The 25,958-nt window shown below is 34.1% G+C and overlaps 1 protein-coding gene across 5 annotated transcripts in view; it reads left to right on the top strand.

Annotated features, from left to right (window-relative positions):
• Positions 1-25,854, top strand: part of LOC106055008 (wnt inhibitory factor 1-like) — a 165,211-nt gene extending 139,357 nt beyond the window's left edge. For 2 of the 5 annotated variants that reach the window (XM_056026539.1, XM_056026538.1), the window contains exons 6-12: positions 10,110-10,214; positions 10,864-10,908; positions 16,502-16,597; positions 17,877-17,972; positions 18,615-18,704; positions 18,964-19,050; positions 22,452-23,381. In XM_056026539.1, coding sequence (XP_055882514.1) covers positions 10,110-10,214; positions 10,864-10,908; positions 16,502-16,597; positions 17,877-17,972; positions 18,615-18,704; positions 18,964-19,050; positions 22,452-22,753 — 821 coding nt within the window. In that variant the 3' untranslated portion in view covers positions 22,754-23,381. The other 3 variants (XM_056026537.1, XM_056026540.1, XM_056026541.1) reach the window with 3 other exon arrangements.
• The last annotated feature ends 104 nt before the right edge of the window (positions 25,855-25,958 follow it).

The raw sequence follows: 25,958 nt of genomic DNA, 5'->3' as shown, positions 1-25,958 counted from the left end.
GGTTTTTGGTCTCGACGCTGCACCTAGACTGCTGACAAGGATGATCATTGACCTCAGCAGTAAAAAAAAATAAAATTATAATGTCACATTGGAAGTATGTTTTTTTTATTCGCACTTTCCAATCTTTTTTAAGTTTTAAAAAACCTAACCTTTCCTCTAAGTCAAGTGTTTATATGTGACAATTTTCTTTTTTTTTTTCCCCTCTAACAGTCCGAGTGGGTCTTTATGGGTGCAGAAGTGACTTACAGCTTAGTAAAACTTTTTTTTTTTATTGTACGGGGTGGGGGGAGGAGAATTTCCTCTAACTCTGTCCAGACGAAAATAATTGTCTAGAGATGACGTCATCATGAAGTGGAAACATCGTTTACCGCCTAAATCGCTCCTTATGGTTTAAAAAAAATATATATGCTTGTCTATTCCAGAGTTTTATGAAGCGCCAAGAGAGAGAGACACTGTCTTCAGTGACGTCTATAAACTGTCTGAGTTTTATGGGCGTTAAACTAAACCTGTCTTTCAACACACATCCTTCATTTCATTTAGGAGTTTCCATCCATCGCTCCCCCGCCCCCCACCTTTTACCTCCGCCCCCCCCTCCTCCCCGCTCTCAATCCCCATCTCTTCCTCTAATTTTTTTTTTCTTCATCTAACCACTCAAAACACTTGAACATGCTGTTTGTGAAGGGGCGAACATATTTTACGACATTTGGAAATGCTGCTAAAATTAGAACATTATTCAGACGAATGTGTCTAGGTCTTTCGATATTATCTTTTCTTATTATCGTGGCTATAACTGGAATAATTAGAAAGATGCGCACGTGCTTTCTTGTATTCAATATTTAATGAAGAACAAAAAAAAAGTGGAAGAGGATTTTGTTCTCAAAGATGTTTTATGATTCCGGCTTCAAGATCATTTTCGTAGTTATGTTTTCTTAAGTTTTTTTAAAGATGTTTTTCTGTGTTGAATTAAATGTTGTCTTCACATTGGCGTAATCTTAATTCGGCAGAAATAAGCAAACTTTGATTTATATAAAATATTAGAAATTTATTTCGCAAGGTTTCTCTTAGATGTTTTTAGTGTTGACTTTAAGGTTGTTTTCATATTGGCGTAATCTTAATTTGGCAGAAATAAGCAAACATTGATACACATAAATTATTAGAACTTTATTTCGCAAGGTTTCTTTTAGTGTTGACTTTAAGGTTGTCTACATATTGGTGTAATCTTAATTTGGCAGAAATAAGCAAACAAACATTGATAGATACAAAATATTAGAACTATATTTCAAAAGGACTAGACTGAAATAGCTAGATTTAGGTTGCGTGCTTGATAACTGTTGGCCGTGAAGATAGGGTCCAATATAAACTGGTCATAAATTGTTATTGAAGTGATAATGTCGCTCATCACTCACGGAACTTACCTGGACAACATCAAAGTGATATGAAGCACAAGGCAGTTCTTTTGACATACAATTTTATTGTTGTGCAAATAGGAACGTTTTTGTTTTATATGCTCTGCGAGTCTTTTTGTAAGAAAAAAATTCATTTGAAAAGATTTATTTTCGAGTTTTATAACACGGTTAATAAAAAACGCTTAAAATTTGGAAGGAGTAATTTAATTATTTACATTTTTCTTTTAAATATGTGATTGACAGTGTGTTTGTAGCTTAAGTCAATTTAAATCAGTCATGACAGATTGTGTCACAGCGTAGTTCATCTAATAGGCGTACATGTTTATGTTATTTTTTTTTCTTATCTTATAAATTACAGACATTCATTGAAAGAGCATAATTGAATCTTTGACATATCCTTTTGTTAATCTAGTGTTGCATTTTAATAAGAGAATTAAAAACATCTAGATCTCACTTGTTATGACTGGCCTGTGGAAATCTTTTTTCCTTTTTTTTTTTTTCTATCTAGTGCCCAGGGCAATGTTCGATAACTCTTGGCGTTTTAGGACGGAGCTAGAAACATGTTTACTCTTAAATGTAGAAATTCAAATCATGATCTCAAAACTGTTTGGGTTGGAATTACAGCAAACAAACAATTAACATGGGGGCGGGGGGGAAGGGGATTAAGTACCAAATTTCATACTGAAGAAAAAAAAATTTTTCTTGAAAAAGATGGATTTAAAAATCTTTTTTTTTTTTTAATTTCTTTTTTTTTTATTCTCGACAATTTATAGTTATACTTAATGGTTGAGGTGATAGGGCATCAGTCTTAGATGGAAGAGAGTTTTAGTTATACTTAATGGTTGAGGTGATAGGGCCTCAGTCTTATATGGAAGAGTGTTTTAGTTATACTTAATGGTTGAGGTGATAGGACCTTAGTCTTAGATGGAAGAGTGTTTTAGTTATACTTAATGGTTGAGGTGATAGGACCTTAGTCTTAGATGGAAGAGTGTTTTAGTTATACTTAATGGTTGAGGTGATAGGACCTTAGTCTTAGATGGAAGAGTGTTTTAGTTATACTTAATGGTTGAGGTGATAGGACCTCAGTCTTAGATGGAAGAGTGTTTTAGTTATACTTAATGGTTGAGGTGATAGGACCTTAGTCTTAGATGGAAGAGTGTTTTAGTTATACTTAATGGTTGAGGTGATAGGACCTTAGTCTTAGATGGAAGAGTGTTTTAGTTATACTTAATGGTTGAGGTGATAGGACCTTAGTCTTAGATGGAAGAGTGTTTTAGTTATACTTAATGGTTGAGGTGATAGGGCCTCAGTCTTATATGGAAGAGAGTTTTAGTTATACTTAATGGTTGAGGTGATAGGGCCTCAGTCTTATATGGAAGAGAGTTTTAGTTATACTTAATGGTTGAGGTGATAGGGCCTCAGTCTTATATGGAAGAGAGTTTTAGTTATACTTAATGGTTGAGGTGATAGGGCCTCAGTCTTAGATGGAAGAGTGTTTTAGTTATACTTAATGGTTGAGGTGATAGGGCCTCAGTCTTATATGGAAGAGTGTTTTAGTTATACTTAATGGTTGAGGTGATAGGGCCTCAGTCTTATATGGAAGAGAGTTTTAGTTATACTTAATGGTTGAGGTGATAGGACCTTAGTCTTAGATGGAAGAGTGTTTTAGTTATACTTAATGGTTGAGGTGATAGGACCTTAGTCTTAGATGGAAGAGTGTTTTAGTTATACTTAATGGTTGAGGTGATAGGACCTTAGTCTTAGATGGGAGAGTGTTTTAGTTATACTTAATGGTTGAGGTGATAGGGCCTCAGTCTTATATGGAAGAGAGTTTTAGTTATACTTAATGGTTGAGGTGATAGGGCCTCAGTCTTATATGGAAGAGAGTTTTAGTTATACTTAATGGTTGAGGTGATAGGGCCTCAGTCTTATATGGAAGAGAGTTTTAGTTATACTTAATGGTTGAGGTGATAGGGCCTCAGTCTTAGATGGAAGAGTGTTTTAGTTATACTTAATGGTTGAGGTGATAGGGCCTCAGTCTTATATGGAAGAGTGTTTTAGTTATACTTAATGGTTGAGGTGATAGGGCCTCAGTCTTATATGGAAGAGAGTTTTAGTTATACTTAATGGTTGAGGTGATAGGGCCTCAGTCTTATATGGAAGAGTGTTTTAGTTATACTTAATGGTTGAGGTGATAGGGCCTCAGTCTTAGATGGAAGAGTGTTTTAGTTATACTTAATGGTTGAGGTGATAGGGCCTCAGTCTTATATGGAAGAGTGTTTTAGTTATACTTAATGGTTGAGGTGATAGGGCCTCAGTCTTAGATGGAAGAGTGTTTTAGTTATACTTAATGGTTGAGGTGATAGGGCCTCAGTCTTAGATGGAAGAGTGTTTTAGTTATACTTAATGGTTGAGGTGATAGGGCCTCAGTCTTAGATGGAAGAGTGTTTTAGTTATACTTAATGGTTGAGGTGATAGGACCTTAGTCTTAGATGGAAGAGTGTTTTAGTTATACTTAATGGTTGAGGTAATAGGGCCTCAGTCTTAGATGGAAGAGTGTTTTAGTTATACTTAATGGTTAAGGTGATAGGGCCTCAGTCTTAGATGGAAGAGTGTTTTAGTTATACTTAATGGTTGAGGTGATAGGACCTTAGTCTTAGATGGAAGAGTGTTTTAGTTATACTTAATGGTTGAGGTGATAGGACCTTAGTCTTAGATGGAAGAGTGTTTTAGTTATACTTAATGGTTGAGGTGATAGGGCCTCAGTCTTATATGGAAGAGTGTTTTAGTTATACTTAATGGTTGAGGTGATAGGGCCTCAGTCTTAGATGGAAGAGTGTTTTAGTTATACTTAATGGTTGAGGTGATAGGGCCTCAGTCTTATATGGAAGAGAGTTTTAGTTATACTTAATGGTTGAGGTGATAGGGCCTCAGTCTTATATGGAAGAGAGTTTTAGTTATACTTAATGGTTGAGGTGATAGGGCCTCAGTCTTAGATGGAAGAGTGTTTTAGTTATACTTAATGGTTGAGGTGATAGGGCCTCAGTCTTAGATGGAAGAGTGTTTTAGTTATACTTAATGGTTGAGGTGATAGGACCTTAGTCTTAGATGGAAGAGTGTTTTAGTTATACTTAATGGTTGAGGTGATAGGACCTTAGTCTTAGATGGAAGAGTGTTTTAGTTATACTTAATGGTTGAGGTGATAGGACCTTAGTCTTAGATGGAAGAGTGTTTTAGTTATACTTAATGGTTGAGGTGATAGGACCTTAGTCTTAGATGGAAGAGTGTTTTAGTTATACTTAATGGTTGAGGTGATAGGACCTTAGTCTTAGATGGAAGAGTGTTTTAGTTATACTTAGTGGTTGGGGCGATAGGACCTCGGTCTTAGATGGAAGAGCTGTTTAGTTATGCTTGGTGGTTGAGATAATATGGCCTCAGTCTTAGATGGAAGAGTGTTTTAGTTATACTTGGTGGTTGGGGTGATAGGACCTCGGTCTTAGATGGAAGAGTGTTTTAGTTATACTTCAATAGGTTGGTGGTTGGGGTGATAGGACCTCAGTCTTAGATGGAAGAGTTCTTTAGTTATACTTGGTGGTTGAGGTAATAGGGCCCCAGTCTTAAATGGAAGAGTTTCATTAGAAATGTAAAGTTCCCACCGTTCCATCAGAACATTCCACGAGAAGTTCGATAATTTCTTAAGGGAGGAAACTCTGTATTAGTTCTTACAAAAAAAAAAAGCACTTGCGATTAGAAACAAAACCAAAAAAAAAGAGGGACGAAAAATAAGAAAAAAATAACAAGCATCCTGTTTCCTTCTAGAAATATAAACACTGTATTGTAATACCAAAGTGGCGAGGTGGCTGAGTGGGAAAGCGCTTGGCCTTACAAACCGAGGAGTCCCGGGTTCAAATCCTAGTGAAGACTGTGATTTATTTTTTTTATTTTGCGGGATCTCTAGTGCGCCTCTGAGTCCACCCAACTCTAATGGGTACCTGACATTAGTTGGGAGAAAAGTAAAGGGGGCTGGTCGTTGTGCTGGCCACACGACACCCTCGTTAACACATATAGAGATTATCTTTAAATGAAATTCTCCATAGATCGTGGATATAGAATAGATATGAGAAAAAATATTGCATACCGAAGAGTAGAGCAGTTAGGCCAGGGGTTCTCAACCTGTGGGTCGCGACCCCCTTGGGGGTCGATTGACGATTTGCCAGGGGTCGCCTAAGACCATCGAAAATATGGATTATTTTTGTCTATTCTTCTTTTGCTGCGTGTGTGGGGAGGGGGGTCGCGGCCGAGTAGGGGATTCTAAAAAGGGGTCGCCGAGCTTAAAAGGTTGAGAACCGCTGAGTTAGGCTTTTAAGGGAAAACCAGAAAAAAAAAAACTTGTAAAAAAAAAATAATAAACCCAGGAATGTGCTAAGTTTCCGGTACCGTGATTCTAGTTTCCGCTCTCTTGAAAAACCGAAACTCACACACGCATATAAATCAGAAAGAAACGAATGTCTCTGTTCAAGGTAATTATGTAAATAACAATAGCGATGTAAATATTGACATTAAAGATGACATAGTGACATTTCAATTAGAATGCGGCCCTTTGGGATGAACACATGGTCAGAGTAAACTTGCCACAAATGTCAGCAGCGTGCGCCCCCCCCCCTTTTTTTTTTCATCGTTTTTACAGCTCATTACGTATGCCGTTGTCATGGTGATTCAAAGAGAAGGAAAAAATTGTGGATGGGTTGTTTTTTTTTATTTTTTTTTATTTTTGTCTGTTTCCGGGGTGCGCCAGACTTCAAACTATAAGTTGAAATACCAACAAGTGGCCAGATACAGAGGGGCAAAGAAAGATTGTTGCGTACAGACACACAAACATTGCAATGAACTTGAAGAAACAGTGACTTTTACAAAAAAAAAAAAAACATACTATTCTAGCTACTTTTAAGTCGCCAAGCATTGAACTGCTCGCCTATCACCAAGCGTCATTCGAGTAAATTCTACCATGAATGCTACGTTAAAGAATAGCTCGCTTGTGTTTAGCAATGAACGGACAATTTTATTAACACTGGCTGCCTTTTTGTTTTGTTTTTTGTCCTAGGAATGTCTTATTTCCCCAGTGGATCTCGATCAGATCCTTACTGATTATTGCCACCTAGAGCCTTCAGTTCGTGGTGATTATTTCCCTTTGAATCATACAGGTCTTGACTGATTACTGCCCTCGGAATCATTCAGGCTCTGATAATTATTGCCGTCTGAGAGAGGTTCTGATAATTATTGCCCTCTGAATAATTTAGGTTGGATAATTATTGATCTTTGAGTATGGTGATTATAGTCGTCTGAACAATTTAGGTCTTCATGATTATTCCCATCTGAATCATTCACATCCTGGTGATTATTGCTCTCTGAATCATTCAGTTACTTATGATTATTGACATTTGAATCAGTCAGGTCCTTGGTGGTTATAGCTCTTGACAACATTCAGGTTTCGATGATTATTGCCCTCTGACTCATTCAGGCCATTATAATTAATGCCCTCTCATTCAAATCATGGTAAATATTATTGCCATCTGAATCATTGAGGTTCTGATAATTATTGACCTTTGAATCATTCAAGTCCTTGGTGATTATTGCCATTTGAATCATTCAGGTCCTCATGATTATAGCCCTTGAATCATTCAGGGGTATTACTAGTCATATACGGTATGAACAGTACAAAATAGGAACCGATAGGGTTACGTCATTGGGACAAAGTCTAGTAAAACAAAAAGAGTAAAGTTTCCCTTTCAAACCTTCCGATCTATGGGGCAGTCGATGTTAAGGTCATCTGTTTCTATGGCCAACGGTTAACGAGCAGGGTGTCATGTGACCAGCACAACGAACAACCGCCTTTACTTCCCCAACTAAAGTCAGGTACCCATTAGAGTTGGGTGGACTCAGGAGCGCCCTAAAAATCCCAAAATTCAAAATCCTAGTCTTCCCTGAGATTCGAACCCAAGACCACAGGTTCAGATCTAAATAGTCTCAACCACAGAAGACTCCATCAAGGCGCCTCTTTGGACTTTCAGAATTTGTCCCAGCATTAATAGAAACTAAAGGAGGGAGAGAGAGAGAGAGAAAGAAACAGAGAGAGAGAGAGAGATTCAATTATAGAGAATGAGAAACAAGAGAGAGGAAAAAGAGAATAGAGAGACAAAAGATAAAGATCGACAGAGAACAAACCACAGACCTATATATATAATATACCTAGACTGGACGCGCGTATCTTGGACTTATATAAATGGATAGATCAAAATGACTACTGGGGAGAAACATACAAAAAATACTTTTACAAAAAAACAAAGCTTATACAAAGTGTGGTGTATCAATTAGTTTGGATCAATCATGTAATTAAGTTTGTAATAGATCTAGACCAACAACAATACATTTGTGCACTTAGAGTATATTTACCAATTGTTTTTTTAGCGCTATTTCATGCTTTTGGATTTCTCAATACGCTAAAATCTAACCACTCTGCTAGCGGGGTGTGTATAAAAATTGAAGATTGCTGAGGCCTATTAAGGGGACTAATTCGGCTTATACCAGTACCTCCGTCAAGTACAATTTCTTTCCTTTGTTCGAAATACCAAACGAAATAATTAATTACCAAAATTACCAATAGTTAATAAACTAAATTTTTAAAAATTGATTCTTGTGTTGTCATGTAAAAGAAATAATAGTTTCACTTGATCCGAGATTGGGTGTCGGAGAAATAACGTTTACAAACTTTTTACCAAACACACAAACAGACAGTGTGAGTTGATATAAGCTTTATAAAGAAAAGAGAAACATACATATCATAAATATTCAGGATCGAAACACAGATGTTCCTCTGCCAAAAAACAATCGTTTTCAACCGAGACTCACGGCCGAGTTCACTAACGTAGTGCTCCAGCAACCACTAAAGTGTTACTGCAATAAAAACTTCCAAACTCCAGTTATTGCATTGCCAGGTAGGTACTATCGCATAATGTAATTAGTGAGGACTGGTGGAGAGAGTTTTCAGACATACAATTGTTCTTCCCAGCCTTGGAACAGCGATACCAAACGAACATAAATAGCACAAGATTATGAAAACAAGAAGAAGATGCTCAGCTACTTTTCTTACTAGCATTGTCTTATGCCAAAGTTAATGGAGAATTCACATTAACAAACAGGTTGACCAGCTCATTTGATAATTTTATCCGCAAAGCCAAATAAAAATGGAAAAGCAAAAATCAAACGCGTAAACGATAAATTTTAAAGCTTTGTAAAGTCCATTATTCAAGGCACATTGCCAGGAGAACAAAAAGAGAGAGAGATTGGCATCAAGGATTGAATAATATCAAGGATTGAATGATATCAAGGATTGAATGATATCAAGGATTAAATGATTTCAAGGATTGAATGATATCAAGAATTGAATGATATCAAGAATTGAATGATATCAAGAATTGAATGATATCAAGAATTGAATTATATCAAGAATTGAATGATATCAAGAAATTGAATGATATCAGTGATTGGACTAACACTTGGTGATTCTCCGAAGAGCAGCAAAAGATCTTGAGAGATTGTGAGAAGAGACGTGTTTTAAAGATAAGGGGGGGGGGGGTAACAAACCTAGACCAATCTGTTGACCTTTCCCCAAGCGTTGTTAATCAGTACCTTAATATTAACGCCAACTTCTGTAACGTAACCAGTTGGAACGATTGTTGGGGGGTAACAACTCAATTTTGTGATAAGTATATGATGATGATATAATTTCAATACTGTGTGATAATATCTGAATATATTACTGTATATTATTTTGACAACGTAAGACTTTGTTTTTAACATAAAAGCCACGGACATTCGGACGGTAGAGATTAAATATCTTTATGCATCTAAAATGTACATGTTGGCAATATATACCGCTTGGAAGCCACTTGTCGAAGTCAGCAACAACCTAACGGAACATGATTGGAGGTGTTCTAGTTTTCTCATCTATTGTTGTTTCATAAAGATCTTTATCATCTGACCGGTCAAAGTAATTTCCCCTAAATTATTACTGGGCATGGTCTCTATACACAACTTAGCACACTGCTTCTAAACACAACTTCTACACACAGCTTACTGCACACAGCTTACTGCACAGCTTACTACACACATCTTACTGCACACGTTTCTACACACAACTCTTAACACTGCTTCACAAAGTAAGATTTACCTGAAGCATTGTTGTTCCATATTTTAAAAGCAAAGGTTGAAAATGAGCCAGGTTGAAATCAGAAACTTCCGCATGTATCATGCTCTGGTTACATACATTGAAAAGTCATTGATTACAGACTAATTAATGTTAGGTTTTCAGCATTAGATCTTTTTTTTTTTTGAGCCCATGGATCTTTTTGAGTCTCGTGGGCTTAGGTATTATCTTTTATGAACCCTTTTTTTTTCTAAAACTTATCCAGTAGCATATGAATGATATATTTATGAAGTATGACCTTTTACATTTAAATTCTTCATTTCTGTTAATTTTAAATATTTTAAGTGCTGATTATTGTGTTATTTGAGTATCTACCATCAGCTCAGAGACTATTTCTCGTCTAATTTTTTAAAGGCTATCGCTTGACCGCCAATCTTGGTAAGGTTGGTCTAATAAGTTTGTTTCAATATGTTTCTTGTTTCTCTTTTTTCCTAAACTAGTGACCAGCTCTCTCTGTCGGCCCGGATGTCGTAATGGTGGCACGTGCAACTCCCATGGTGTGTGTGAATGTCCACAGGGGTATAAAGGCACTCTCTGTGATATAGGTACTTTTTAAGTCCAACCTGCATCTTGACCACTACCCTTTGTAAACCTTTCAGGATAGATTGACAATCAATACCCTTACCCAATGTTAGCGAGAGATCCTATTAAACAATAGTTGGGGCGATTCCACTCTTTATAGAAGGTCTCGACACTGGCCTGCAACGTCACAACCTGTGGGCAGTTTAGACCAATAGCTCATTGCCACGTCGTACAGACCTGTGACGTGTCAACGAGCTATTTATTGATCTAAACTGCCCACAGGTTGTGACGTTGCAAGTCAGTGTTCAGGACTTCTATAACAATTGGTCTCGGCTGAGGGGGGGGAGAGAGAGAGAAACTGTTTTACTTAACAAGAACTACACATTTATGTTTGTAACAACATTACAATATTAACTCACCAAGGGGAATAACACTTAACTATTGACAACATACACCTATATGTAACTCTAACAGCTGAGGTTAATATTGTGTTTCCCCTAGCATTATATAATTATCATCCTTGAATTCTTTTTTTTTTTTTGTTTAAGCGAGTTGTCTTGTATGTAAACGTGTCCTAACACCGAATAACAGTAGCACCCCAACGTATAACAAAATAACTTTTGCTTGATATTGTTGTTATGTCGTTGACTTTACTTCACCTTCTTCTGGCAGATCTAACATGGAGTCTCAACATGGCGTCTCAACATCCGAGCACAGGTAATGGAGGGAAGCAGACATCCGCTCCATGGCTCTTTGGCTCAAAACAACTTGTTTAAAAATAAACATGTACACATTAGAGCAGGTCTTTCCAGCCGGAAAATAAACAAAATATAAAAAAAAATACTTTAAAAAAAAAAAAAAAAAAAAAAAAAAAAAAAAAAAAAAAAAGCTTATATTAAGGAAAGCACCGAAGAATCCCTGCCATAAGATCTCAATACTGAAAGGTTTATATAGCCTTTTTCTATATAAAACACAATTAATTCCCACTAACTGATTAACTAATTAGTATTTTTGTATGTGTTGTCATAGAGATAGACTATAAATAATTGTGAAAAGTTTCCACTTGATCCGATACTGGAAGGTGGTAAAAGAACTTAACAGCGTTGTAAAAAGGATGACTATTAAAAGTAAAAAAAAATAATTAAACTTCATAAAAACTTTTTTTATTCATGGTAAACCAATTACACAACTGAAAAACTCAAAATAACTAGGTCATAGACTTCTATTATATATATTGGATAGAGGTCGAAAAGAAATTATTATCCGCGATTGATCGATTCACAGATCTATATATATAGATTTGTATGTACGTAACTCTTTTTTAAGCTCTAAGGAAAGTCGCCCCACTCAATCTTTTCTGCCTTAGAAAAATAATGATCTTAAGTTTTCAAAGTTTAGAAATAATGCAAAATCATTTCTAGGATTTTCTTTAGAATGGGCTATTAATCACAGAACTATATATTCACGCTAATATTTGAAACAAAGCCATTTCCTGTTAGTTTCCATTGAGATAATGTTTCAAAAATCCTAGATCTAGATCGAAATAATTCATGTCTGTTGATTAATTTTAATCATCTTATGTAGCCTACATTTAAATAGATTGATTTAATAGATCTTTCTAGATTATGTATCTAAAATTGCAAAATAATAATTATCAGAGGAGAGTAAGCCTACTCTTATTTTTGATGTTCAATTACTAGATCTAGATCTAAAAGTTAAATTATATATAATTAAGTCTATGTACTAAGCGTTATAATAAATTAATAGTTACGGTATTAACAACACAATTTTTTTTAAAATCCTAACTTTTAGATTTACTAAAAGATTGTTTCAAATCAAACAAGGACATGAAACTAAATTACTATTTAACCTTGGCTACACCGACATTGGAATATGTTTACTCTTTTTGGCAACTCAAGAAATCAAGAAAATATTTTTTTTTAAACTAGAACAGATGCAAAATAGACCAGAGTAATGTCATCAGTAATGTCATCAGTAATGTCATCAGTAATGTCATCAGTAATGTCATCAGTAATGTCACTAAACGTGGAGACACTTCAGGACAAACAATTTCAAAGTATAGCAATAAAGTTATAAAACACTGAACCATAACTTAGAAATACAAAAGGTTATGTAACACTGAACCATAACTTAGAAATACACAAGGTTATGTAACACTGAACCATAACTTAGTAATACAAAGAGTTATAAAACACTGAACCATAACTTAGAAATATAAAGGATTATTAAACACTAAACTATAACTTGGTAATACAAAATCATGAAACAGTCATGACGGGGAACTGATTAAGACATATTTCAAACATAATATGGTAGGACAAATTCCTACTCGTGCTCCCTCTTCCCTAGCGCTAATCAGGGCAAAGAACGAGCTGCCAGAGCTTAGCAGAGTTTAGATCTCTTACTTAAAGGCTTGACTAGATTAGATACGCGTAGGACGTAATTATCTTATCTTTAGAAGTAACGTTTGTGATTCCTAATATAAGAAGATAAGGAATTTTCATAATTAAGTTAACCACAGTAATCTGCTCTTTTTGTTTACATTATTTTAAAGCATTTAAATAGCGAGAGATGAACGGAAGAGAGAGAGTGCGCGATATGGGGAAATATGAGGTGCTGTAATGGGTCTCAAAAAAGAAAAAACGTAAGAAAATGAAAAAAAAAAAAAAAGGAAGATTGTGATGGTTTCGAAATCAATGGACGTACTGCAAATGTCAAGGACGTTAAATTGGAAGATCGCTATTCCTAAGTAAATAATTTTTTAAATATCAACTTTAAGCGGAAGAGCAAGACATTTGATTTTACGCTGCTAGAAGTGCTTACAAATAAATAATTCATCAATACTTCCAGTAATTTACGCATTGTGAGACACTTATATGTTGGCTGTTCATACATACTCATCCGTCGTGAATAATGGAACCATGTAGACTTCTCTAAATTTACATAAAACTATGCACCTCTGTTAAGATAAAAGAGTTTCCTCTTCCTGTTGCACTGGAGAATGTCATCTAAATATGGGTACAAGAAAATCGGGACCTTTCTGAGGAGTTTATATAAAACTATTTATATCGCCAAAAATTCTGAGATAATCATTCAGTAGGTGATATCGTTTTAAAGAATCAATGTAGCCAGTGAGTCGCCTAAACACTAGACACGAAGAGGGTAAAGTTTAAAAACGTTTTGTCGCTGGACAAAATCAGAGAATAAAAAGTTTTTAAGGGCGGACTGATAAGTTTTTAAAGCATAATTGAATAATAATTTGTTATTCAAATAAAAACAATATTTAAAAAAAAAAAAAGATCAACTGAGCATGAATTTTTTAACGTATTTTTCCAAATTGTGATTTGAAAAATTATTTCACTTTTTCATGTTCATATTTACGTTAAAGAAAGAATTTAAAGCAGTGGCGTCACTAGCCCTAGGAGATATAATTGGAATAAAAACATTAATTTTAAACTACAATCCGATGTAGTTTTGATCAGATTTGATATGATTTGTTCTTAAACTGAATCACTGCTTAAAATAATTTCCTAGTACTATTACTTTGCACAATTACAATCTCCGCCTCACTTTTTGCTTTTAAGAATAACACATTTCTAAGCTGTTGGGCGCTGATCTAATGGTGGTCTGAGCCTCTGACAAAAGGCTTTATCTAGGACTCAGGTACTGTTCAAAGAGAGAAAGGGGCAGAGAGTGCCTCGATGACTCCTAGATTAAGCAGCCCTGTGCAGATGCCTTAGTTTGTACATGACTAAAGCCGACTCTGCACTGCAGCAGACATTTTGTACCCTGTAAAATGTATTAAATGGACAATGAAGGTGATGTTCCGGCCTTGGTTTTAGTGGTGCCACCTAGCTTATTGTAGCGTTACCAGACCAAGTCCTCCATCGAACTAAAGTAGCGTTTCTCAAACTGTCCTCTCAAAGAATGGATGGGGGGGGGCGAAAAAATAGTATTTTCATTGTAGTTAGAATATTATTACAATGACATTATTACCAATATTTTAAAAATTAAACTATTTTAAGTAAGAGACGTTGTTTATATCTTTTAATATGGCCTGTAATATGAGTTTTGCAAAATGTTTTCGCGATAGCAACAATATCGACTCAAAACTTTTTGATGAAGACATTTCAAAACCTCTCCGATTATTTGATTTTTTCTTGACTTTCTTCTGCCAGAATGGTTTAAAATCTTCATTATTTTGACGGCGTTTGTGTGACAAAAAGATGTCCGCGACACGAAGATGCTCTTATGACGATCACCCGCATTGCAGACGTTCGTGGCCTATATGTCCCTCGCGAGATATTGATAGGCCAGTGCAGCCTCTTATTTTAATAGACTTAATGTGACCCTCGACTTTTGTTTTACCAGGATGCGCTCTAATAGCAATAAACATTTAAATATTGGCCTTTTTTTAGCCGCCTCCGTAAGGGGAATTCCTGCTAATAGTTTTTGTGTGGTCTGTCAGCCGGCCCGTCTGTCCGCTGAATGGAGGGGAAACCTGCTGAATCTCCAGTTCTGTCTTCAGAAAGAACTTTTCTAGTATTCAAAACATTTGAAAATTCTGTTCAAAACACTAGTTATTACTTATTTAGTGTAAGCTATTACTTGTTGAAGGTAGATCTTGCATTTGGTAGGCTTTTTGTAAATCGACACTGACACATAAGGACACATTATGGTTCAATATAGCTTCAGTCTCACTGAGCTTAGGGGAGAGGGGCACACCATCTTTTTCTTGAGCCCGGGGCTGGTGGTACATTGCACACCACTGCCTGATAACAATATTCTGTTAATTTTATTATTATTATTATTATTATTAGTTTTGTAGTAGTTGTTGTTTTTCCATTCAAAATAACATTGATGTTTTGTCTATGGAGATGACATAGTAGGCTAATGAGCTAATTATTAATCCAACATCGCATGAAACTGCTATCAACAAGATATTATTATTTATTGATATTATTATCGCCATATAAAAATCACATAGCAATTTATGTAATAACGTTTGTTAAATATAAGTAGTGTAAAGTGTAGTACACATTTTTGTTTGGGGGGGGGGGAATACGTTATTTGGATAAAATAAATCATTATTTGCATAATAAAAATGGCAATGTCTTGGAAGCCAAGGATAAAGGTAGAGTGCAGTGTTTCACGTGACTTGGCAAACCCAGAGGCGAACATATATTATTTCAGCATCTCGTGCGTTAGATTTATATTGTAGTAATACGTCATAAACGAGCACAAATCAAAACTAATTGCCTGCAAACAGTTCATGTATTATGGTTAACTCTTTCTCTCCGTCATTATTTACCATATTCTGGTGGAATCAACGTTGGTATCGTTACTTAGGAGAGAAAGAGTTAAACATTGACTGAGGGTCAGCTTTAGCTGAAGAAATGCGCCAGAGACGACAATCAAGGCAACTGTCACAAGCTCTAGCTAGAATAGTGTGCCCAAAGTGCAGCCGAACCTTCCGGGCCCACATAGGTCTGACCAGTCATATGAGAAGGCACAAAACAGCAGTGCAGGGCCCTCAGCCTCCTGGATGACAAAGGCCATCATTGTATTATTATGGACATACTATATAGATACATACTGTTGTAGATGTAGCCTGATCGCTTTCCTAACATTGTTATTGTTTTTTTTTTACTTTCAAATATTAGATTCCTATTTACCTTTGTTGTGTTAAAGAGTCACCTGTTCGCTGAGAATATAATAGCTAGTCATTCGAAGTTATTACCATAGTTATGAGGATGTATAATCTGGTTGCTGTTAATGTTTTTTTTTTTACATTTTTATGGTCAATACTTAACATTTTTTTGTTGTTGTTTCATTTATTATCTATAAATGTTTTTAATTTTGTCAGATATTTCTTAAGTATTCTTGAGTTGGGCTATTACAAAAAATAGTTTTGTTTTCTTAGACAAGAATAAAACAAAATATAGATATGGAAGTGTTGTGTTTTTTTCTCAAAACTTTAGGTCTCATTAAATATTCATGTTCTTTGTAATCAGGAGCGTTTTCGCGAGATTTTCCTTCAGGTGTGAGGGGGGCATATCTGGAAAGTCACTAGATTTTTTGGGCAGCCACAAGGCACTAAGACGTACATCCCAATTTCTTGTCAGAGAGAGTAGTCATCTCTGGTGCCCCTTTCATCTGCGTCTTCCATGAATAGGACGTATGATTTGTATTGCCAGGTGGAAGTTCGAGTCCTGCCATGTATCTTTTGTGTCCTAAGTGAGCTTTGGGATTATGATGATGAATGATTGTTGACTTTGTTCTATTTCAGCAATGTGCACTCCAGCTTGTCAGAACAATGGCACGTGCATCTCCCCTGCCACCTGCGCATGTCCGCCAGGTTATCTAGGGGACTATTGTGAAAAAGGTATATCTTTGTCAATTAGTACTAGTGAATGTGAGTCTGTGTACTGTAGCTGACGACACTAGACATCCCACAGTAAATGGTCACTCTACACCTTCCACAGTAAATGAACCTGCTAGATACCCCACATTAAATGGCCTCACGAGGACACCCCACAGTAAATAACCTCACTAGATACCCCATAGTAAGTGAGCTCACTAGACAATTATAGTAAATGACCCCACGAGATACCCCACACTAAATGGTCACCACATATTGGCGAATTTCAACAAATGGGTGGAAATCCATAAATAGCAAGGATTTTTTGGTGCCTGCGATGTGCAGGATGTAGAAGTATTGATAAATTTAAATTTGAAAACCATTTAGAGCCTATATGTTCGTGTTCTTTTTTGTTCCCACTGTAGAATCAAATCAAAAAATTATGTAGACAAAAAGCCAGGGCCGGATTTAAGTATGTGGAGACCCAGGGGAAGAGTTTTTGTGGAGGCCCGTACACTTTTTCTAAAGCTTTAATAAAAATCCACTTATCAATAGAAAAAAAAATGACAACATTTGACAGCATGCCATAAAAGAAAGAAAGTGCCTGTAGTTTAATTTCCTTTCATTTAAAAAATAAGATTATTTAACAAGCATATTTTAGTAACAAAAAAAAGGTTAATGTTTTGGGTTTATGCAATTATTAAAACCAGAGCAGCCTATATTACGAGCACACCTTAGCCAGACACTTTTGAACCACGACAGTGTTGCCAAATGTAAGATTTAAAAATGAGAAAAAAGAAATAGGAGAAGAAAAAAGAAACGTGTAGTTACTGACCCATCGAAATATGGATTTTTTACTCTGTTGAGTGGGCCCCTTTCTAGTGGATACCCCTGTGCAGTAGCTCCACCTGCCCTCCCCTATATCCGGCCCTGACAAAAGCACATAACTTTAGAAAAAGCATCTCCAATAGGTTGGCTGACGTATGACGCGATAGTTTTTGGGTACCGACCAGATCCGCCAATTAGTTCTTGACATAAAACATTGCAATTAGTCAATAATATTTTGAAATAACTTTGCAATTTGCCTTATTTTTACTGGCATACATAAAACTAAGTTGACGTAGGGCAATCGTTTAAAATTTTGAAAAGCTTCAATAAAAAGCACGCAATGCCTGCCATGTTTGTTAATTACTAGCTTCTATAATTAAAATCACAAGAAGTCACTAAATACAAATAAAATTGATTTGAACCAAATGCTTTTCTTTGAATCTCATATTTTATTACATCCACTTTTCGTCTGCAGCTGTTTGTGGGCGAACGTGTCAAAATGGCGGACACTGTCTCCAGGAAGGGTACTGTTGGTGTGCAGTTGGTTTCTATGGAGACGCATGTGAATATAGTAAGTTCATTGCGTTTGTTCAATTTTTTTAAATGTTGATACAAGTACTTTATTGAAGTGTTTTTCTATGACATAAAAATTCCTAGAACCAGTAAAAATAATAATTAGAATATGAGTATAATAAATAAGAGATTGAGATTTCTCATATCGACTTAGACTTAGGCTTCATTTCTTTAAATTCAGAGAATATGCCAGGAAATAATCCAGGGTAATTTTTTTTTAAATAAAGGATCTATTCAAAATCTATTGTATTCTAAAAATGAAAGCCTCTATTGTTGTCTTCAGAAAAGTTAAAAAGTCGGGTTTTCATGTGTTTGAACAATTCTATACGCCTCATCATGTAGATCTCAACCTATTTTCTCAGCATTCATGTGGATTTTTTTTCTAGTGGTTTTACTTATGAGTAGGCCTATACCTATATCATAAGTTTTGTGTTACTGCTTGCAGATTCCCTTATGGCCCCGCTCTTAAAAATTCATATGTATCACTAGAACTAGGTCTAGACAAAAATAATTGTCATGAATTAAAAGAATTCCAATATAAGATCTATGTGGAAGAACAATATTTTATTTTCTTTACTTTGTTTTAAAGAAATAACAATATTTTGTAAACACTTGTTCTTTCTTGCTGATATTGTTTTAGATTTGTGTAACCCATTGTGTCAGAATGGTGCTACTTGTATAGGAACAAACCAGTGCCAATGTCCACCTCATTACTCTGGTCCACTTTGTGGTAAGTAGATCTAAGTTGAGTAAAACCAGGTTCGTCAACAGAGTTTGTCATTATCAATGTTGTGGTTTATAGTTAAGCCAGTCAAGCAGTAGGCTTCATCTCGCCATTCCTTTGTTGGTCTTCAATGACTCACAGTTTTATATTGGTCATGGTCCGTTTAATAAATAATTGTTTAATTTCATCATAATAATAAATAACTACATGTCTACTATGACATGATTATAATACTTAACCTATGGTAGGTTTTATTCCTTTCCAGAACTGAAAGATGAGCCTGATAGACCCAAGCGAAGTAAAGACAACAAAAACAACAAAAAAGTAGTGAAAAAGAAACAGTCTGATCAAGGTAAGAGATGAGCCCACAAGATGAAAGACTTATCCACCTTTTATTAGGTCCATTGTACCATGGCTGGAGGCCAAGGGTATTGGTATTAGTAATTGGACAATGTGTGGTCAAAAGAGTGATGATTTTTTTTACTTTATGAGACAAATGAATTTGTGAGAGAAATTGGGAAAGAAAAAAAGTTTTAAATCTTATAAACTTTTCCAGCATGAAAATTTTGTCTATTTCATAAATGCTTTCACTCTCTGAATTTTTTTTCAATCTCTGAAACTTTTTTCAATCTCTGAAACTTTTTTCAATATCAGAAATTTTAAATTACCATTTTTGTGCTTCTCATCTTGGAGATTATTTACTGTCAAAAAAATCATAACCATAAAAATTTGAGCACAGGTCACGAAACTCTCCTGTAAAGCACATTGAGAAAATTGCAAGATTCCTGAATGAAATTTTGCTTTGCTTGTTGGAATGTTTTTAGTGTTTTTAAATTTAATTACATCCTAAGTAGCTTACCTGTAATGGGAATATCTATATTTAACATCAGATGATTACAATGTAAGTTTTAAGAAAAGAAAATCTTAAGATCTTCAAAGATCTGTAGAGTCCTCTCAATCTTAAAGGATAACTATTCATATAATACTTGTTTGTTTCTAAAATGTTTTACATGTTTCGGATGTTCCTTCAGAGTTGAAGATAATTTACTTTTTAGTCCAAACCTCCCGCAGGATGACAGGGGATGGGAGTGGGCAGGGTTTGAACCCAAGACAAGTCAGATAAGTCAGAACGACAGTCTATCAAACCACACAACCAGGCAGCCATCCAGACAATGTACATGGCTTACAAATAAGAATAGTAACATTGTACAGCTATTTCCTTTGTGTAAGAAAAATGGCCTACATTAATGCTTTCAGAAAAGCTTAACATTTAATTCATATTTATATGGTTTGAGGCAAAATATATATTTTAAAATAATTTTGCTTTTATAAATTTTTTTTTCACTTATGATTCAGATTTGTAGAATTAAAAAATATAAAGAATCCTTTTTAAAAAAAACAAAGCTTATCAAAGGGAAAGAACACTGCACTATATGCTATATCTCTCAGTAAAGTAGACGTTATTTTCCTTGTTCAATGTCAAAAAAAAAAATTAATTACCAATAATTAATTGACTTATTGGTTAATTTTTTTATTCATATTTTGTTAGGTACAAAAAACAGTTGTTTAAACTTGATCTGAAATATTGTGTGGGAGAAATAGTGTATTCAATTATAGAAGTGGATGAAACCCTACATAATAAGCCATATCTGTAAATACTGAAGAAAGAATTACCCTTGTTGGTATTAAACAAAATATTTAATTTCCAGTAATAAGCTGATTAATTGATTTTTTATTTTACTTATTCATATATTGTTTATGCAAATGAATAATTGTGCAAAGTTTCAACTTGATCAGAGAATGGGTGTGGGAGAAAAAAACATGTACAAATTTTTTACCAGACAGACTGAGTGAGTTGATATAATCTTTGTAAGAAAAAATTAAATATATTTTTTTTATATTCAAATGCTAATAAATGTTAGGAGGAGAAGAACTGATAAAAAATTGATAAATAAGCTAACTAATAAAAAATAAAATGTACTTTTAATTTAATTTAATATTTTTAATTGCTATTTTTGCTCTTAACTTTGTTGCCTGAGGTCTTTTTATTTTATGATTTAAAAATGAACAAGTCTGGGATTCATCTAATATCTTTTTGTTTTAAAGCTCTACAAATGAAAAGATTCTCAAATGATCACATTCACTATTTAAACATTGATTTAGGTTATTCTAAGAAACATCTTATATAATCACCCTACATAAAGTAGAAAAATAATGCACTTTTATATAACAAGGGCTACACAGATAAAAAAAAATAAACTAAATATCTATTGGTTATTAAACTACCAGATATGTGAAGATCCCAACCTTGACTCAAGCTCACTTTAACTTGCATAGTTATCAGCGCTCAATCCTTGAACACAAATATTTCGATGTAAGTAAAAATTCTGATAAGATCTGGCATTAGGAAATTAATAAAAATTTTTACAAAGCTTATATCAACTCATTCCATCTGTCTGTCTGGTAAAATTATTATTTCTTTCACAAGGATATGCAAGGAAAGCTCATAGCTTTAATTGGAGTAGGAAAAAGAATAGGCCTCAAAATAAACCACCAAAAAAATTACTTAAAGTAAACAAAAAAAAGGAGAAATAGAACTGGATTCTCAGACCATAGACTTAGTAGATAGTTTTATATACCTTGGAAGTGTAGTCAGTGTATCAGGTGGAACAGATGAAGACATTAAATGTCATATAAATCTAGTGCGTCTGACATTTACACAGCTAAAACCAACCTGGAAATATCCCCACATCTTTTAACAAGATTAAAATACGAATATTTAAATCTAATGTCAAGGCAGACCTACTGTATGATTCTGAAACATGGAGAATAACTGAAGCAACAACAAAAAAAAGTACAGACCTTCATCAACAGATGTCTGAGAAATATCTTGAAAATACACTGGTATGACAAAATAGGAATTACCAAACTTTAGGAGATGGGGGGTGGGGGTGGGATAGAGAAATATAGGGGTGCAGATCTTAATGAGTAAGTGGAGATGGATTGGTCACACCCTTAGAAAAGATACCAACAACAGAGCTAGACAGGCCTTAGAGTGGAACCCCCAGGGCACAAGACGTAGAGGAAGTCCAAAACGTTTGTGGTGACAGTGTACTAGATGAAGCCGAGAGGACATGAAAGAGCTGGGAAGCCATTAAAAAAAAAGCAAGTGACTGTAGAGAGGATGAGGAACTTAAAGGAAAGATGATAATTTCTCCCACACCCAATCTCAGATCAAGATAAAATTTCGCACAATGATTTCTTGTACCTGACAAGAATTAATTAAAAACATTAGCCAATTAGTTAATTAACTATTGGTAATTGATTATTTTGTTTGGAATTAAAAAAGGTAAACAAATTGTACTTGACAGATGTGGTGGTATAAGTTGAATTAGTCCCATTTATACTTTGTGTAGAGAATTAGGTCATTGTTGAAGTTTGAAACTTAACAATCGCTATTTATAAAACCTTTTTTCATAAGCCCTTGTTAGAGAAATAGGAAAAGATGATGATGATCATAAGCCCATCACTGGCACAGTGGTTCGTGTATTAGCTTGAAGAGGCTTACACTAACTATCTGGTGTGGCAGAGCAATGTAGCAGTTGATCTACATGTATTAAATTATATCTTCACCTTATGATGTTTATTTTAAACTCCATCAATTTATCTCTTTTTGGACTTGCTTCTGTATCCAGTGTGATGTACACTTTAGATCTTTTGAATGTAACCCTTTACAATACTGTTTATTTACAGGCTTAGATGTAAAACTGCGTAAAGCTGAGAAGAGGTTACTTAAAATAATATTCCGCCGCAAGGACAAGTGGGAGATGAAGCCATCTGAGAACATCACCCTCAACAGAATGCACAACAGAACTGAAACCGGAAGCCTCAAGCTTGATGAAAGACGTTTCCTTATCAAGTTCCTGACCCGGGAGAGGAAACATTTGACCAGCAAGGATAAAACAAAGCTTAAACGATTCAAAAATTTAATTCGCAAATCCAAAAGCCGTCAGAATCAGAAAAGTCCAAGAAGCAGACGAGTTTTTGATGACTGAGCCCCTTAGGGTGGTGATTTTATTACATAGGTATTCTTGGATGTTAATATTTCGGGTTCTGATTTCATGGATTGAGCTATATGATGATAGAGTAATCATCACATAGTCTACATAATGTTTATAATTTAAATACTATTGATCTAAAAAGAAATCCCACTGGTTGTGTGATGTTTATAAAATGTAAATACATACATACATATATATATATATATATATATATATATATATAATATATATATATATAATGTGTCTACATTAAAATTCAGATACCAGTAATTTCTATGGTTAGTTACAAACAATAAATAATACATTAATCCAAAAAAATTGTCACTCATTTCCCATTTAATATATCTTCTTTTCTTAAAATGTAGATATTCCTTATGAGTAAAAAGGGAATTATCATGTCCTTTTTATAAGATAAAACACTAAATCGATATATTACATTTAAATATTATCCAATATACAATGAAAATTGTTGTTGTTTGGTTTTGTTATTGTTTTTTGGTTGCTGTTTATAGTAAAAACTCATTTTTCTATCAAATAGATAAAAATTGTTATTTATAAGAATATATAAAACAATTAATCAAGATATTAAATAGTCTCAACTTTCTCATGCTTTTTTTTTTGTGTTTCAGATTTAATTAAAAGAAAAATACAAGACTTAGGGAAATATAATTTTTTGTTGTTATTGTTGTATATGTTCTATTTATGACACAGTTTGGCATTTTTCATGTGTTTTCAGATGGATTCATCCAATATTTATGTCTGTTTTGGAAATGATTAGAAATCCAGCCACTTTGAAACATGAAATCTGTGAATTGTTTCTTTTTTAACACAAGTTGTATATATTATATAAATTGCATTACAAATTTTCAATAACTAATAATATCTGCTTGAAGATATTTCTATTCACATGATCAATTTTAAGATCATTTAAATTCACAAGTAATTTATTGAATGCATAGCAATTATTACAGGGCTCTAGAGATCTAGTCTATCCTGTCTCTTTCAATTCCTAACTTTAGAACCCCTGAAAAGACATATTGCCTGTGCAGCCCAAGGCTTAGAACCACCATAGTGATTCTATTGTCCCAAAAATTGTATTCAACCAATTTGGCTTCAATACACCCCTGGTGCAATGAATATGCTAGAAAATATTATTTTTGGTTTAACATGCTTATAGAAAACAATGCATCTAATTTCAATTTTTGAACTTAAATTCTGGCTTGTACCTGGCCATCATATTTGGACATGGCTATCACATGTTTTCCTATAGTGGCCAATTTTTATGGTCATATCTCGGCCTTGCGATAGTAGCAATCTGGCCTTTTATCTCAGGACAATGAAGAGTTATTTTAAAACTATTTTGATTTTTTTTCTTTTGCTGGAACAAATGTGTGCTTCCAATTCAGTTTGTAGGACTTGTACATGATTCTGGTCCAAATATTGTCTAGTCTATTATATACACAAACAATGTGTTTTTACTTATATTAAATATAATAATTCAGTTACTGTCATTGTTTTGTTCTGTATCAGTGTAGATATTATATGATGTTTATGAGATGTGGAAGTGTTAAGTTCCATTGCTTAGATCATTCTAGTGGTCTAAATTTAAATGTTAAGTGGACTAGACATTGACTAGACTGTATGTGGTCTAAATGCTAACTGGTCTAGATGTCAAGAAAATGTACATATTATTATATATATATATCACAATAATTAATACTAAATATTGCCTCCACACTCCATCTGAAGACAACATTAGAACCTTTGAGTTTTTGTCAACAATACTATAGATTAAGTTTTACAATAGTTGTCTAATGCAACAACTAGATATTGCATTCTTGTTTTAGTATCTCATTTAGCTGGAGTCATTGTAGTCTTTAAAAGTAGATTTTCTTAAAGGATAAGGTGTTGTGGACTGTCGTTGACTTGTAGCACCAAACTACTGGTAGACAGCTAAACTGCTGTAGGCATAATATATTAACTTATAAAAATTTAAATAACTTGAAAAGCATCTTTGTAAACAATACTACATATAACTTTTATTACAATATAAACAAATTCAATTTGAGATAAAATGAAATCAATGTAGTGGACTTTAGTAATGATATGGTATTCTGAACATCTAACTCACTACAAAAAAAATCTTTTTAGATGGGCATTCTGGAGTCGTCTGTTGTACATAAGACCACTGATGACAATACCCTTTATCTTGTGCATCATGCACACTGCATAGCCAACCTCTTTCCACTCTCACACTCACACACCAAAGCATAGGGATATCTTAAAAGTTACATTTCTGTAATTTCCACAAATTACAAAATAAGTGTCAAGTGATTAATTAACAAGCAATAATTTATCGGACTCCTGGGTTATTTATACTGGAATCAATATCGTTCGACACTAGTTTAATAAATGCATTTCAATAAGTCTTTATTTCAAACAGTTTTTACAGCAAGGTACAATGATGCTGTATTTACTTTATTGTTCTTTTGATAAATTATTTCTCCATGCTGTTGCCTATGTGTTCTATATTGTGATTGTAAATTCCTTGTGGTATCTTTATGTTCATTCAATATGTTTATTGTGGAAGCGTATTTTTATCTTATTTGTGAAGGTCAAAGGTTTAAAAATATGAATTCTTATTACCACTTCTTTTTATATTTTATTTATTACAATGTTGTTTTTTTTTTGTTTTGTTGTGTTTTTATTATTTTTAAAAGAAATAAAAAAAAATTAATGTTCACTGGATATAAATATTTGTTACAGTTTTTTTTTTCCCTTCTTGTTTCTATTTAGCCTTTCTTTTTCTGTATTTATATAAGATCACAAGTAACAAAATATTCTATAAATGGTTACTTCTGTTTACTTAACATAAACACCATACATTTAGTGGGGGGGTAAAAATCCACATTGTAAGAGCGGGAAGAAATCTTCATGAAAGTCAAGCTTCCAGAAGAAATAGTGACAACAAGTTCATTGTGGCTGGTGTCTCCTTAGCCAATCCTAAGCTTGCTTTAATTATATAATATTTAAGGGACGTAACTGATGTATGTACATTAAATTTAAAAAAAAACATTAGATTGTCTCCCTTTACACACAAAAAAATTATTTAGAAAATATTTTTCGTGGCATTAATACAGTGTATTCTAGAGAAAAAAAGAAAATTCCATTTAAAAAACACAGTATAATTTTATATTTT

The sequence above is a fragment of the Biomphalaria glabrata genome, chromosome 4, assembly GCF_947242115.1.
Source record: "Biomphalaria glabrata chromosome 4, xgBioGlab47.1, whole genome shotgun sequence".
In the NCBI taxonomy this organism is placed as follows: Eukaryota; Metazoa; Mollusca; class Gastropoda; family Planorbidae; genus Biomphalaria; species Biomphalaria glabrata.
The sequence above is the reverse complement of the archived record's forward strand: the minus strand, read 5'-3'. Positions and strand labels throughout refer to the sequence as shown.